The sequence below is a fragment of the Spodoptera frugiperda genome, chromosome 23, assembly GCF_023101765.2.
Source record: "Spodoptera frugiperda isolate SF20-4 chromosome 23, AGI-APGP_CSIRO_Sfru_2.0, whole genome shotgun sequence".
Classification (NCBI taxonomy): Eukaryota; Metazoa; Arthropoda; class Insecta; order Lepidoptera; family Noctuidae; genus Spodoptera; species Spodoptera frugiperda.
In genome coordinates, this window is record NC_064234.1 from 10,747,324 (window position 1) to 10,765,590 (window position 18,267).

General features: G+C 34.6%; 1 protein-coding gene across 2 annotated transcripts in view; it reads right to left on the reverse strand.

Moving 5' to 3' along the window:
• The window catches only part of LOC118267337 (cerebellar degeneration-related protein 2-like), an 89,115-nt gene that overhangs the window by 30,287 nt on the left and 40,561 nt on the right, over positions 1–18,267 (reverse strand). Inside the window, exon 1 of one of the 2 annotated variants that reach the window (XM_035581273.2) lies at positions 3,962–4,495. The exons of the other annotated variant lie outside the window; for it this stretch is intronic. Coding sequence (XP_035437166.1) covers positions 3,962–4,043 — 82 coding nt within the window. The 5' untranslated portion in view covers positions 4,044–4,495. Of the gene's footprint in view, positions 1–3,961; positions 4,496–18,267 lie in introns of those variants that run through there. 2 annotated transcript variants of the gene reach the window in all.

The window sequence follows — 18,267 nt, forward strand, 5'->3', positions numbered from 1 at the left end:
CAGCGTGATTGATGGACAAAAATTCAAACATCCAAACAAACAAACTTTAGCGTTTATAATATTATTATTAATGTGATACTATATCTTCCTACCATATAACTTCAAGCAACTATTCCTCCTCTATATAAATAGGTCCACTTTATACCTATATAGGTATAAGAAGAAACAACCAATTAAGCATTATTGCCTTCAATCATTAGTTATGAAGCAATATTTCGAGACACGCTATTGAACAATCTTCCCAGAGCCATTATTAGATAATTACTTACAGCTGCTGTTCATGTTGTGGTGATATTGATGAGTCAACATGGGAAGTAGCTTGTAGATACTACATGAGATTCTTTTTAAAAGGATTTAATCGTCACTTGAATATTTCCCGTTCCTCAATCCAACCTCAAACTTTAAGGTCTTTAAATTTTTTTTTAAACATCACTGACTAACGGTTAAGGAAAACATCGTGACGGGTCTAATAATTTCTGATTATAAATTTATAATCGCTAATCCGCGTTGAGCAAGAGTGGTAAATAATGCTCAAACCTTCTTCGTGTGAGAAAGGCTTTTGGTCTACAGTGGCCATAGTTATAGGCTGTTAATGTGAATGAAGTAGTTTATCACCAAACATCATTCACAATTTCTGATAGCTAATTAGCACAACTAAACATTTTGATTGATAAAAGACAATAACACTTACCTATGTCCTAAACCCAAACAATACGTATTATATTTTTTAAGAATTGTACTATTATTTATTGTTTATTGTACTATATTATTTATTGTAGGTACTATTATTTTAAGCATAGAGGTTCTTAATAATAATAAAGTACTAGGTACTTATGTGTGAATCAAATAACTGAGATTTAATCTGCTTCTAAATTCATAGATTTTTTTGCACATGGCGCCCAGTAGGTATTAGAGGCGCCTTGAAATGTACACTTGCGTCAACTTGCGCCGGCGCCGTAATAGGAGCCAGCATGTCATTGTTAAGGAATGTTTAGTGTTCCTTCTTCGTATCGGTTTGATTTTTGTAAACAATAATATGGTTTGTATTACGTTAGTTATGTAATATTAGCCTTCCTTGAAAAAGTTAGTGTCACAATACATTTCCACAAGCCATTACCCTCAGATTCCCTTGTTTATGGAAGCAAAATCGAATGATTTTGCTCCTTTACTCCTTATTTTGATAATGGTCAACTCATAACCAGTCTTTAACTGCCATACTCAGAGACATTTAATGATCACTTAAACTATTCCTTAGTAACGATTTTGTTCCGAAAACAATTGCTAAGTACTGGTTTAAGTAATCATTAAATGACTCTGAGTACGGTAGTAAGTCTTTCATTATTAAAAAAAGAACAATGTTTATAATCTTGCCTTTTGTACAAAACGCAACATTAAATATTCACTTTTTTAATGTCAGCAATAAAATATTCGACTTTTCCGACTTCCTGAGCTTTGTATACAATTTTAAGTGACAATCCGGTAAATTCTCGAACCGGTTCAGCCATCAGGTCCCAGGTGTTCAAGCTCGGTTCAAGGGCAAACGCATCCATAAATAGTAATGTTTAAGCGGATATTTTAATTCTATAATTAGCTCTTGAGAATTTCGAGTTGTGAATGCACTTGAACTTAAGTAGTTGTTTCCAGTATAATATAATATCTTGTATTTTAACTCCCAAAGGGGTACAGGGGAGTGTATTGATATACAATGTAACACCCATTGTTCACCAGATTTGTTATAATTCCCATATAATAGGAGATAAGGCCTTTGCTTCGAGCAGACTTCAAGACTCTGTGCTATTCTTGAGAAATTCTCGATAAAATCAAAATCAATAATATTTTGCCCGATCCCTGCTCGGCAATTGTAATTGCGAGCTTAACCAACGAGGCAGATGTAAGGAAATAGTGACATACATAAATATGTTTTATCTTAATGCAACACAATTACAAAGAGGTCAACACTAGTTGACATTTACATTGCTGGATTTGCCCTCTACAACGCAGGTACGAAATAATAAAACAAGACATGCTATAAGACCAGGTTTGTTTGATCCTAGGGGGTAACTTTGACCCAAACTTTTAGAACCAATAAAAAACGAATATACGCTTTGTTCTGGATTCCTATTGGTCAAAGTAACGCGTTCTTACCGATGTTTTTGCGCACCAAATGTATGCAAGTACTAGACTAGGCGTAGAAAGTAGGCAGCACATATAGAAAGTTCACCGGTCAACAAGACAGCAAAATAGTATCTCATTAAAATATTAATTTAGAATTAGTTTCTACACAAGCATATCAAGAAACTAATCAAATGCAACGATAAAAAATATGGCGTCGAGTCGGTATTTTTTGTTTGAAATTCGAACTGCAATTTTAAAACGGTTTAATTCCGAGGTGTCAGTTTTGCAACTACATAAATGGATATCTGAATAATTTATAGCTATACTTAGACAATAATAAATTCCTGGTTTGAAATAAAATATCGTTTATTTATCCGCATTCCTTTTTCCTTTTTTAAATTTTGAAAGGGATAGACAACCTTATTTTTTCTTTATAACTTAAACAGATTATTAAAGTCAGAAGGTGTCATGCATTATATTGCATTAGGTCCTTACTTAGTTAAATAAGTACTAGCTAAGTAAACCACAGGTAACGCGACACTTTGGGAACGTGAACATGTATCCAATATTTGATGTCTTACAAGTTGGTTTTACTTCATTTTGTAAATTAAATTAACTTAGTGTCAACTTTGAATACTTAATATTCTCTTATACTGCTACCGTGTCCTTATTTATTTAACAAAGCTGCAGCAAACAATTGTGAGACAAAAAGAAATACCTAGCTCGATATCTAATATAATGTATCAAGAATTTAATTCCAATCCAAAGAACACAATCACATGTTTTATAACCCACCCCAATTAACGTTAAACAGGGGTTACATCGTCATCAAAACCCTTTAAACATATCGATTTTAAAACCTTATAAAAGTTACTGAGGGGAACCGGTCAACGCCCTTTGCGACGCGGCACAATGCAAAAGTTTGCCAAAACGGGGCGTCCGGCCACCGCCGCGCTGACAACTCCAGTTTTCAATGTCATTTTGTTAGCTTCCTTGAGTATGAGTCATACATACACCAACCTTACGAGGTCAGAGAGTCATGTCACTGGAATGCATGGGACAATAGATCTTGAAATAGAGGTCAGTTGTTAATGTGTTCATCATTTCTAATGTTTTGTTTAAATACTTTCTTTCTCTTTCTTCATATTGTAAGACGTTGCTAGATAGTTTCGAAACTGCAGTGTGTCTTTGTCACGTGGCAGCAATGGTGGTAATGTCGCCCTAATTTAAAAACTGATTGCTGTATGTATCCATGTTAATGGCCGACCTCGCAATGGTTTAGTAAGCTGGTGTTGTAATTAAACGACATTCGGACTGTTATCCGCGTTATCAAATTGTTACTAACTTGATTATTTTGTTTGGATTATGTCAATTTCGCAACCTGATTGACGACTGTTTTTTTTTTGAGGTCATTAGTCATATTTAAAGGTATTAATAGGATTTATTTTATCTAAATCTTATTTTATCTAATTTGCGTTTTACGACCAATCATTTTGTACATTTAATTAAATTCTGAATAATTTCAAAATTTAATAATTAGATATAGCTAGTTTCAACATGGGCTTGGGTTTTTCAAATGCCATTAATATATTAGCAAACATTTGCTAAAGACACGAGTTGTGTAAACAAGCCCCGTCTCTCCGTCCCCGTCCTCTGTCTCCGGAGCTCGTGGAGAAAATCAATAAGTATGCACTTCCATCACTAGAGACGTCACGTCACCGCGGATATGATCTTTCTTTGTCTTTGATGTCATCACTTACAATACTTATATCAATGAAAGATGCATTCTTTAGATCCATACAGTTAGATGACGCATTATTCAATGCATTGTATCGATTGGACTCACCGTCTAGCATGCAGCGGCGGGACGCGACATCGTCCTCGTCAAACTCCTCCATCACTGCGCTCTTTTCCTTAGCAACTTCCATGTTTAATCACTCACTTGCACTCTCAACACTGTTTACATCACGCAAACCTTAGATGCACAATATTTATCACAGTACGATGCCATACCGAATTCGCGAGTTATAACCAGCTGATCGCGGGGATGTTAGACGTCGCGTGGACTCGCGTGGAAGCGCCTTATCTCGGTAGCCGTAAGCAAATAACTGGTTATAATCGAGCAGGCGACCGCCGTACATCGGCCGTTCAATGTCAGTATCAAATGGACAATCAATTATGCGACGGTGTCGCGTAAAGAGGAGTCGTGTGTCGCAACTTGGCTGCCTCGTTGTCTGGTATACTGCCGCACATGCGTAGTGCGGGGGTTCGACAGAGGGCGCATGCGTGGCCGGGAGTCATGTATCGACGAGCTATGGCAACTGAGGGCTATGGCGACGGCGGGACGCCATGCCCGCGACTGACCGGCGCGCAACGCTCCCTCTCAAATGGAATTTAATTAAGCTATTTGCTTGCAGCATCAATGCGAACGCACTCAAGGCCTTCCACTTATTTTATTATGTTGCGGTTCTGCAAGTCTCAATTAAAGCTAAAATGTTGGCTCATTTGGTATTGAACTTTGTATCGCTTTGACGGAAGTTGTTTTATAACCAAAACACAGGAAAATATTATCACCTGCCATTAATTTTAATGTCACAAAATTAGATATTTTTATTTAAACAAAGTAAATGTGACAGCATGTATATATAAAAGTTGAATTAATTATACGCCTGTATATCTTTACATCTATTGTATCAATAAATATTATTAACTATAAATAAATTATCAACAAAAGCAAATAAATAAATTGCTTGTACGAAAACGCATTGCAATCCACGTACTTAATGAACGTAAAGCAATGTAACAGTAAGTTTTGCGTTGCTCTACAAAACTTGCCAGGCGCAATATACACCAAAGATTTAATTCACAAAATATACTTGACCAAGTAAATTACCTACAATGAAGCTCAAACCAGACATCAAGGACAAATATTTCCTGTATCTTCATATTTTAGATTTCAACCGTTTTGTAGAAAAAAAACGTTGAAACTAGCAGTGTGACTTATGATATTGACATTGTAAAAACAGGTTGAACGGTCAAAATAACAAATCATGAACAAGTTATGGATGACATCATTTTGGGACCAGCTTAGGTTCATTGATCTATCCGGTTGGTAAGTCGCATCATCGCAAAAATTATCAATGATGCAAGCAACTATAATACGTTGACATTATTCTACGCACGCAATCATCGCACCTCTTTTGTGTTTGAAGTAAAGTTACGCGTCAAAGCGTATTGCTCGCAAATTTAAAACAGGGGCTTGTTGCAACAGAGACATGTAATAAAGAAAGATAGTAAAGTTTAGTTCCGTTTCATATTTTTTTTAATATGACTACGGAAACATTATAATGAATTCCTCAAAATTACCTAAAAGAAGACTTGTATACACATAGCTATAGGGTGATTTGTTATTAGAGCACAATCATGTATGGGGTTATAACAGATCATTACCAACATTTTTGACGAATAAACGGATAGGCGGAAATTAATACCTAGTTATAAAAAAAAAAAAAATTGAAACTAACCCACGTGACGACTCTAAAACTGATAAAACATAATAACTACGTAGGTTATATTCAATCTGTGGTTATGTACTATAAGTACATAGATTTAACTTTCGTTTCACCCTCTTTGAGCAGACATTATAACAAATTATCTTGCCCTTCTTACGTATATTGGGCACGTTGCCAAAACAAAGTAGGTAGTAGACCGAAAATACAACCAAGATTTCACATTTTCATGGCATACATTTTATCACAACTTCCAAGCTGGAATATGTGTAGGTGTAAAGAATAAATAGCTTTTGTGTTGAAATCGACGATACAGAACTGTTAAGGAACAAATGGGACAATTGATATCAAATGATTGTGATCATTACAGGCAGTTTATTACCTTAATAGTTGTGCATCTATTTTGCAGTTAACGACGTACCTAGTAACGAGATACCTATTCAATAACTATAAGTACCTAAATTGATCATAAATAGTATCTACCTATGTATATGTCAATATTCATAGTTATAGTATCGTAGATACAAATATTCATAGTTAACCGTTAAACGGATGTGTACGTGTCCTAATGTTCTTTTAATTTAAACTAAGGATCGCGTATATATGCATGATGTGACTTATTAGAATGCCAGTATATAAGATATAGGTAAAAGAAAATAAATTGTGTCTTGTATAGAGCGTTCCAGCCCATCACGGGTTAATAACAAATGTACGAAAGAAATTAAATAAAGAAAAACCTTAATTAATTATGTCATAGAAATTGTAGTTATTGGAGACGCGGTTTTATGTATAGTTCATTAGTTCCTCTTACGTCGGAAAAGTCGTCCCACACTTACCCAGCCACTGATACTCATTTAAGTCAAAACGTACCTGTAACAAAAAAACATAAAGAAATTATTCGACGTGTCACAGAGACATTCACAGTTTACATTTTATTGTACTACATAATACTTTTATACTCGCAACGAAACCATTCGTAAGATGTCATTGGAAGAAAAGACAAGAATAGAACCTAGCCTTAGTGTTTTATAGTTATCTAAAACTTAATGACAAAAGGCGGAAGATAACATTCATAATTAAGTAGGTAAATAGACATATGCATAAATCAATTGCAACCAAATCATCCAATTACTACTGAACTTCGTGCCAATGCAATAAACGAGGCGCACAATAACATGAAAATGAAAAAACCCTAAAACAAGAATACAAGAAAAATGTAAGCAGTCGGGACCCATTCTAAATATTATGTTTTCTAGAATTATGGCTTTCTAGAATGGGTCCCGACTGCTTAAATTTTTCTTGTATTCTTGTTTTAGGGTTTTTTCATTTTCATGTTATAAAGAAACGCAGTCGGGTTTTTTAGTTTTTTAAATTACCTTTTTTATTTTATTTTCTTTTAGTTTTATTATTTATTATATTTTGTTATATCTAGTGTCACTTTCACAGTAAATACGAATGAAACCACCTCTCAAGCCAAAATCCATCGAGTCGTTCAGGCTAGAGAGTGAGCAATATTCGAATTTGGCGCCAAAAATCCGCCATTTTGTTTTTTTAAACATTTTAATATATCCAGTGTCACTCTCACAGTTAATACGAATCTAACGACACCTCTCAAGTCAAAATCCATCAAGCCGTTTAGGCTGCAGAGCGTGCCAAACAATTATACATACATACATACATACATACATACATACATACTCTCGAAAAACATAACCCTCCTTCTGGCGCAGTCGGGTAAAAAATACAAGATAACAGTTGTGTAACCGATTTGATAGTACACGACAATAAAATTAATGGACCGAAAGTGTTCAGAACCATTCAGAAGTTTTAACAAAGCCTTCATTCACACACACTACAATGGTCACATTATTTTACGGGTTAGCGAAAGTACTTGCGCAAGACCATGTAAACGACGATTAAAGTAATTAATGGTTCAACCTAATGACTTACATCACAGTGTCCCCTTTGATCAGCCTTCATAATACTAGTTAGATGATCTCATTAATATAATGATAATGATCAATTGATGCTTCTCGATATTCTTTGATTTCAAAGTAAACTTTTGTAGGTAAACTAAAAGTATGATATCAGAAGAGTTGTTCCTAGTTTTTCTATTTAGGGAAACTTGGTAAAGGACCCATATATTCCTAATTAGGCCAGCACAGTGTTTAGTTGTAATAAAATAGTAAATAGGATAAAAATGATTAGTAGCCTTATTGTAGTGCTAAGTCGTAGCGCGTAGGCGTTCCCGTAGACGTCCCGTAGACAACAAAATTAGTTTACGAATTGCTTGTTTTTTTGGTCGCATATAGTAAATATTCTATCGAAATGCAAACTTTGCATATAAATAAACATGTATTTAAAGATGTGATATTTGTATACATAACTATGTACTCGTATTTAAAGAGGTTTGATGAAAAATAAGACTGATTATGTACAGCCCAATTTGATAGACATAATATTAAAAAGCTAGTCATAATGAAATAGATACTGAAATTAATTTAAATGCCATTTATCTAGTGAGTAGTAAGTTATTGTTGAGTATGATAATAATCAAATCACATTAAGGTACATTGGCCACGTTAAGCACTATAGTTAGTGCTTAAGAAAGCAAAACAGTACCTAATCAATGCGATTGCAAACTTTGCATACCATTACATTATGGCGGAGAGCCTCAAGATGGGATCTGACTTAATGGTGCTGATGGTGTTTTGTGCAAGACTGCTATTCGCACGGTGTACAGAACAGAGGTATAATCACTCACTCAAGTGTCTATGTGAAAATAAAAACCTACCTCCAACATACATATGTGAATAGAGCGATTAGCTTTAGTACCTAAGTTATGCGCTTTGTAATAAAGTTCAAGTTCAGTTTGAAAGTAAAATCAGTGTAGCTTGATATACTGTCAGCTTACTACTCACTCTTGTCACTCTTCTATTCACTCAATTAGCTTTTCTGTCATTTGTAGTGATAGGCTAGTGTGGCAGGTCGATTATCATTGTAGATTCTAACTTCATGCGTTACATTGATTGAAAATTACTTGTCGGGCATAGTACCAGCAAAGATTCCTAAGGACGGGATCAAGTATTCAAATCGTGAGACAGGATAAGTGTTCTTCACCGTTTTAGCGTATAGTCGTTATTATAATTGCCTCATTATTTCTTGTTAGAAGCCATTACAGGGACTAATAACACTTAAGAGCTCTGCTTAACCCCCGGGAGAAACAGGAGTGATTTATTTTTATAGTTGTTAGTACACATTAGTCGTTTTAGAAATGGAAAATCACGACTTATTACTTACACCCCGAAGACTTAGGTTCTTTATTTAATACTTGCTAATGCACGTTTTTACCATTTTAAGTTCAAAAGTTGTTCGAATCTATAGTCATATACATCAGGAGCCCTTATAAGGTCAACTAGAATTAGCTTGTAGCTTTTAAAATTTTTTAAAATTTTAGGATCCGTACTAGTTTAAACAGGAACGTCGTTCGTAATCGGATCGTGTTTGACGAGGAACTCCAGTAATTTCGGCATACGAATTCTAACACGAAATGCTGCTCATGAATATGAGCCTCTAGCATGGCTTGAAACTAGTCGACTTCCTCGTCAAACATTTACGTGAGTAAGCCGATAACATAATAATTAATTTAGTATGTCTCACGAAAGTTATAATAAAATTTCCAAAATCTCGATAATTCTTAACTCGATTCGGGAATCGCTCCTTTTAATCCTAAGTATTAGTGATTTATACCACAGTTCTAATTACCCATTTCTAAAACGTAATTAAAAGGCATTGCGTGCAATGAAGTAATATAGTCTAACAGTCTAACTATGCGTAAAACGTAGTAAGGACTGACCTTGAGAAATAGTTCATTCAGCAATATTGTTTTAATTGCAGTAATTGCGTGTGTGTAAGCACTAACATGTGATATCAGTACGGTGTGTGTAAAGTGAGTGTCTTTTGACATGTCAAATTCTTTGTTTACTTACTATCACTACTGGTTTAATAACTGTATTTAGATTTTTGCCTTTATTGTTCTAATGTGAATGTTTCTTGTGTGATTTGATTGTGTGGGTATTGTATTACAAATTTCGATAAAAGTGCTGTAGGTTGTTTTGTCGCATTACCTTAAGAAGAGTAGTACTTAAAGTTATATCTTACAACGTTCCGAGTTCTTACGAGGTGGGTACTTATCCTGGATCACTTAAAGATACAGGAAAATTTAATTAATACAATCTTTAAAAGAGGGTTTTATTTTAAAGATACGTCTTGTACCATTAGTACGTTTGCTTTACTGGTTTGATTGGTTTATTCGAGCTGGCCAATCAGAGCGCCGAACGCGCTCTCGTTTCGATTTCTTTAAACGTAAAGCAAACTTGACATAAGGGTACTGAATAATAGAAATAAGTAGAGCCTATTTGAGGAGCAAACTTTAGAGCCATTATTCTTTAATAATGGCTCTACGGTTTACTCACACACATATTCTTGCAAAATATTCAAACTAACGAATCAATTTTGCAAGGCACAGTACTCCGTACAGCGGCCTGCAACATAGTTATCTGCAGATCTGAATAATAAGTGGGTATGCAATGTTAGATAACAATACACAACATGGCGACGGTTCCTATACACATCCATTCATTTTTAGCTTCGTAATTAACACCTTTGGTAAGGCTGATGTAATTTTGTTTAGGTATGTGTGTCTATGGAATCGTGTTACCGAGGTTTTGGAATGGATGGTTCAGTAATTCAGTTGTATTTGTTTCTCTTATTAGGATATTGTTTGAAGGTTACATTTTTAGGAGGAAAAATCATCCAGTGGTTTCTCCCATCTTGGGCGAGGTGAGAGGGAGTGTCAGACTCTTACTTAAAACCATCCCGTTCCTACTCCTACCTTTCGCACCGGAGCCCTGGTAAACCCGCTAGGTATTCTGCAGCTCCGGATCAGGCATCAACCCAACTGTCGGGCCGTGAGCTACCCTTGCTCGCCTTCCGCAGACCCACAGACGAAGTTTACATAAAAAGTCTTTTCTATTGTGTGTATCGTTACTAATCGTACAATAGACTATTTTATCGGTATACGCTTTTGAAAAATTTTGTATACCATAATTTAAGCCTACAAGTATCCGAGTTTGATTTAAGTGTCTACTTGAGACAACTAAAACAACAACTTATTACACTAAAATTTTGCTTTAAAACATTTATTACATGATTACGTTACGTATTTATACCATTACCTCCCATTATCTAAATTGATATATATGAAAGAAACTACAGCAATACAAAATACATACTTACAATAGAAAACTAGAGTGCAAAACCACTCAATCAATTACCAATTGCACTACTTTTTATTCTATCGCATACCTCTGTTTCGTGACATGAAAACCTGGCTCACGTCTCAGCATGATTCAACAGAATCTGATTATGATCACTGATCAGTTGCGGTTGCTGATTGTTATGTACTGGCTGGTACAGGCGACGACAAAATGTAGGTAGTTACCATTGCAATGAATTGCAATTTGTGTAAAACAATATAAATGTGACTAAATTGGAGCGTAAAGTAGTCAGTCCGTCAGTCAATCAATCTTAAAAGTAAGCTTACTATTGTTAGTACGTCATTCAATGATCTTCTAGCAATGCTACTCACCGACACCCGCAGCTTTACCGGGGCTCCGGCTTGAAAAGCAGGAGTAGGAGTAGGAGAGGTTTATAGTCAGTAAAAATCCGACACACCCTCTCGTCTCGCCCAAGGCGGGAGAAACCATCGGATGACTTTCCCCCTCAATAATCTTGCTTGCTCTGCTACTTAAAGGGAAAAAAAGTTCAGGGTGTAGACCTCAACTTACTTTACTTTATTTCATCATAATCAGTTCAGTAGTTTTGGCAAAAATGTAAGAAATTAGTCGATTACTTAATTTTGACGTCGTCTATACTAGTATATTCAATAAATACGTGGTACTTACTACTTTTCTCTCAGCATAGCGTGCTACATAAAATTGTTATATTCAATACTTATTTAATTTTCCTAAGGCACGATATATTATTAAGGTAAACGACTAAACGTGTTATTTATTATAAATTATCGATTTAATAATCCATCCTTGTACAATGTCATGGGAATTGATTAGCTACAATTATTTTCCAACATCGTTAGTCGATGTTTTCTTATTTTTTTGCGGCTTATGGTTTTTTTCTTAGAATTAACAACACCGTGTCTTGAGATATAAATAATCGTGAGATCATATTGTGTATGATAGGTGGATCTGATGTGATTAATACATGAAATCATGTTATCGCGGTTCACGTGTGTGAAAAGGACAGTTGTGTGATGTGGGTTCTCTTTTTTTTTACTATAATTGCTATAATATAATGAAGGTTAGCTTTGAGCAGCACATAAAATTATTAAAAACTTATAATTAATAATTTTTTTTTCTTCTGCAATAATATCTTCTGATGGTAGCTAGGTATTTCGTTGCGGGATTCAAGACAATTATTCATGTCCAACACTGAACACTGACACAGTATTCCGGTGTTTTCATGTTTACTGTAGGTCCTGGCTTATAGGAGTTGCAGCGGTTTTGGGAGGTGATGGCGGGCTGTCCCATTTTGTGCTGTGGCAAACTTGATATATTTAGTCATTGTAAAAAAAAACCGTTTGATTCACCTATTTGTTATGCCAAGTCCTACATTACCTAACTCCACGCTTCAAGGAACAAGGAACTGAGAATAGGTACTAGGTAGTGTAAAACTGTACAGGATAGACGATAATACAATAAACCCATTGGCAGTTTATTGTCAAATATTACGAGTGCTACCCATAGCTGGTTCTCGGCATTTAATTGGACTTTCTTTGCTATCAGCGACCATTCGTTCTAATAATTTATTATCCCAGTTAAAACAATGAGATAAAGTCACGCACATTATATATTTCCTAGGTTTTGTTCTTAGTTCTTAGGATACCTGGAAACTTGTCACCTGGTTAGTTATTTAGTTATTTCCGGAGAAACTTTGTAAGCATTACGTTAGCTTTAATTACGTCATCTGTTGTTTATTGAGGTTTTTGTTTGGGTGTCTGTTTAATAACTTGTATAGCTTATTGGTTCGATATTCGTAAACTCAACTGATAGAGTCAGAAAGGGAATGATTAAGTATTTGTAGTATATTTTGAAATATTTAAAAAATGATTACCCAAATGTTTGCAAAGTACGCATTACTTCGTAATAGCTGCATTAAGTTGTACTTTTAAATATTTAGTGTGTTTGAAGACAAAAACTTGAGTAAGCAATCAAAAATCAAAGCCTCTAAAATTTTGAAAATTACTATAATATTACTATATGGAGAATTTTAGTCAGCATGTGTTCCATGGTTAATTTAAAGTAGATACATTACGACAAATTACAGTATTTTGAAGACACTACAACTACTGTTTTTACTCCGTTCATCAATCAACGTAGAATAAGGTCAAGCTACAAGTTAAGTAGGGTTTACATAAGAGTGCCTAGTTGTAATACTTTGCAACCAAATTGCAGGAAATTATTTGCATACACATTAATCATAATCGACTGTATATAAGTAATATTAGGTACGGCCCATGTACGGCCGGTTTACTGAGGAATTTGTCAAAGTTATTTGCCAAAGCGGATGTTGAATTCTTATAAACAAGTTGTGATTTGACAGGTTGCATTTTTATATAATAATAAGTAAGTACATATTTTTATAGTAAATATCGTGAGACATACTAAATTAATGGTAGATACTTAAAAAGCAATCACAAACAGGATTTTTCATGGTCAATCTCTGAATCGGACCGGATCGAAGGAATATTTTGTTAGATAATAACTCAGAGACCTTTAATGATTACTAAACTATTCCTTAGTAAGTAATGATTTAGTTCCGAAACAATTTAGCAATTGTTTAACATTAGAAATGAGTTGAATCACCATTAAATAACTGAGTACGGCGCCAAGTAATCTTAGCAACATCAAAAGAGTTTAAGTAAGTATTATATATTTTAGTACATTTGGCTTCAAATCACAAAATTTTGAGAAAACTACGACGGTCCGTGAATATGTCCGTTTGTCTAACACGTTATATAATGTACTTGCCGTTATATAGTAACGTTGTTACTTAGAAGACACCGACGGGTTTGTGTTCACCGCCATATTTCCTAGAACTGCTAGGAAAACTGAGATGTGAAGAAACTAATGGTACCTAAGTACCTTTAATGTTTGATGGCATTCCGTTTCGGTTTAGTAGACATGTGCCGTATGGCATAAACCTAAGTAGAAAGTTCTAAAGAGGTGTGATGTGTAGCTCCATTATGATGATCATAATATCAACTACAAGATACATAGTACAGAAATGTAGAAATGTTTGAAACAACCATCTTTAGATTTGCTGTTCTCTTCACAAATTTAGTCCCATTAATTTTAACGCTTTATTGCCGATACATTGTTCTCATATACATATACTATAGGTAAAGGATCAAATAATGTATCAGTGGGATTATAAAAAAAACATTTCTTTTTTTGAAGGAGTTACGATGGAGTTAGTTTCTCGTTCTTCTCTATTCGAAGCTACACTTTGGAATGAGCACTTCGAGCAGAGCAACTTCACTGACAGACAATTCAATTTGACGTTTTAAAAGTGCCTAATTAAGGATTAAGATTAAGCTTTGACTTTGACTTTGAAGGCTGTTCACAGGCCACACCACAGACAGTTCACTTCTGAATATAGATCTACTACAATGAGTAGGTACCAGACGAAGCCATGAAGTTAATAATTATAAATAAAATAGCATACACAACATCTTACGTTTTCAGAAAGTAAAAACCATTCAACGATATTTTAAGATCTCTAGCTTTGTATTGTATTTCCATTTCCTTACAGAACTGGCGCAAACTATGAATAGAACAGTAAATATTGTTAACACTAGAATCTAAATGTATGGGCACGACTCACACACAAAGTGTTCAGTGATGCAACTATGCGCATACATTGATAGGCTGCCTAGCACCTCACTGCAGTAATAGGCCTCGTAATCGATATGGAGCTGAGGTAATTATGGCAATTCTCATTGTTGTTACTGCTTTGTGTATTAGACTGTTAGGCTACGTTTCCGTGTTTGTCAATGAGTGTCTCGTTTAATACATATGTTAATGAGCGGTGCGTCGATTATTGGGGACTGGCGTTAGTGCAGGGTTTTTTTTTCGATAGTTCAGTCAGTCAAGTATGTAGTGTAGGTAAGCTGCATAGTTTTGTTCTACTTGAGAGGATTCGACTCGTGACTCATCAGAAGGTAAATAATCATCTCGATTCTTTTCCTTTGATGTTGCGTCAATCTTATGCGGTTAGTTATCCCCAGTTTCCTTAAATTCTTCTTCGTTATTGGCCATGCCAAAAGTTGTTCAACAGAGTTCAAACCGATTAACCACTCCAAATCAATTAATCATCGAATTTAACAAGATTAACTACTACCGGTCCACCGATATAAGTTATTAAGATACTTATCTACTTTATAGTACAATGAAGTTCTTTCTCTACATTACAAAAGGATATTAAATCATTGTATTACAAAACTCGAACAGGTTGGCTGAAGAAAGTTGGTGATTAAATCCGAATATGGAGACGCCTACCAGAGGCTATGGCGATTAAATTCGGTCTTTGTCTACACTATCGACAACCCACATCTTCAAAGAAGGATGAATACCACCAGGAGGCATTGCGATTATTACCATTATATCGATACACCTACAATCGATTATGTAGTTCATACGTAACTAAATCGATTCTTCGTGACTCGATTACTTTTGTTTATTTAAGACGTTAGCGTCACTCAGTTGAATCGATTGTCGTTAAGCAAATTACATAAATTATGTATGTTATTTCATAGTGGTGTTACGGTTATTTGGACTTGTGCAAATGGTTTCGTGAGTTCTCGCATACGATGTCTCGATTACTGGTGTTCTAATATAAATGGACTTTCTATACGATTGGGAAATAACTTTTAGCTTTTTCACAATGATTGCGTTTATTTATAATGCAAATACCTCAAAATATAACATTAAACAAAAAAGGTTTGAACAAAAAGTCTGCATAACTTAACGGAATTCTTGACAGTCTTCTGTGAATATTTTCTTGATAATTGGCAGACATGATGAGTCATAAGTCATCTATTCTTTGATTTTAATGTAAATATACAAATATCTACCTATAATATAAACTTGAGTTTGTGTGTGTATATGTTCTTGTGTTTGTCCATGTTAAATAGAAGACAAAAATTAAACAGACAGGTAAAACTCTTTAACGAGTTTTTTATTAAATTGTGTTATAGTCTGAGCTCTGATGTAAGTTTATTGCAATGTTTCTTCAGTAAAAGCGCTATTTTGTATCATCAAATATTTTCAATTATGTGTACCTAAGTGGTACAAGTAAGTAGGTATATGACATCCGCAGACGGTTACGTGTATAACAGACTTATTATTTCACTTCCCTGAAACCAGCTGAAAAGACACCTGCCATGTTATTTATTACATCAATCGCAAACCAATTACTTATATAATTGAAATAATAAAAACTATAATATTATTTAAAACGTAACACTTTGATAAACTGTTAGAATTAAATGTACAATAAGCTCAACACAATGGCCGCACGAGCTAAATCGATATAAATGGCATCGATTAATCAGGTTGCATCTATTAAGGCGGACGTCGATTAAATATGAATATCGATCGTACTCGTATGCAATAAATAATCGATTACGTAAACTGTGTCACCTGTCGTGTAGCGACCTCACTATGATATAACGGACTACCCATGAAAAGTAACTGGCAGTTAATTTAACAGGAAACGTAATTGGATATAGGCATGCGGTTTAAAATTTTAAATGCTGTCGCTGTAACACATCTGCCCAGATATTTCATGTGAAATGAGAAATCTTTGTATGTTTGTATGTCTGTCTGTCTGTTTGTTGTTTTAAAACTTAGTGTAATTTGTTTTACAACTTCAGATAAAAAGCTTGCAAAATTGATCCGGATTTAAATAGTTGATTGATTGATTGATAAAATTGTTGATTGACCTAAAACAATTATACAATTATCATAAATATATATACAAGCACGGAAATTGTTATCTCAGATTGCTTTAAATTAAAATTGGACATAATTACGGAACGTCTTCACATCTGCATAATATGCAAAAGAGAAAGTGCAGTCTTCGTCCGAATAATTTTAATTTCAATAAATAATCGTTTTGCATCGAGTAATTAGTGACGATCGACAAATGATTGCATTTAGAGTTGCACTTTCAAGTAATGCCGATTAATTCGTTAGCACAGAATGTCTCAACTTCTAAAGGTTTTGTAATGGGTGTCAAAGTTCCAAAAAGTCATTACGATGGGCATTTATGGAGAATCAATTTTACCTATAAACCTAGATTTCGACTTCGAACAATGAACCCTGAATGCAGTTTCCATTAGGGTCAGATCATCAATTTAACATTGCAGCAGTTAAATACATAAACGGTGATTTCAGGACACTTTCTTTAAGCAAAAAGAGACCTTAATTGCTGGTGGTCTTAAGGTTCACTGCCGAATTCCTTGGTGGTAAAGTGCAGGACTTTTTGCAAGTGTATTGGGCTTATGTAATTAGCCTGGTTTCATTTGCCGTATTAAATATCATATTATAGTTGTGCGGAAGTTGCACGTGTCGATTTGTAATCATAGGTAACTGTTCCTATACTGTATTATCTATACATTTGCATATAATATTTCGATAGCCGACACAATAGGTATTATGTTTCATGAATCATTCTTTTAGCAAGGTTGAATGGATTAGCGCCGAATTTCTTTTTTTTCTGTATGACAAATAAATGTCAAATTGTTTTCGTATGACTGTTATGAGGATTCTGATTTTGGTAAGTGGCCAAAGTGAAAAAGTGTATGCAACTTTTGAATAAAATTACGTTGAACATATTATGTTATGTGGAAACCTTTATCTGTTACCCAGATATAAAACATGCATGATTTTATTTACTCAATGTACTGTTTATACAATAAATTGTTCACTATCTACACCATTCTATCTTAAAATGCTCAAAACGAAGTACTTCCTAGTTTCGTCCATTTAATTTACATTCACACAGAACATTACAATATCCTTGATGACAAGAAGGTTTACACTTTCATAGTTTAGTGTTCATAGAAACTCTAGTATTGGTCGTTTACCTAATGTTACCTAGAATGGCTAGAGCCTAGGCATTTCAATATGGCCAGAGAATAATCCATTGACAATGGCGTCAAGTCTCTTCAATGGAGAGATGAAAGCTCATACAATGTGTATAGTTTACTCAAACTAGGTTGTGCATTATGAAATAAATATGGGAAAAGAATAATATGAAGAGAAATGTTCCCTTCATAATTATGATTAGATGCATTATTGGTGTCTTGGTGCAACGTGTTGAACCTGCAATTCGCGTACGGTACAATTCGTTGTATGATCTATCAAATTATTTGTCTAGGTCTAACAGTAATGTGTATGTGTATGTGCAAGTGTTTGTAAATACACTCACGATACTGACGAAACGCCTTTCCTATTGTGACCGCGATATTTTTTTTTAAACTAAATTTCATACTCGAGTT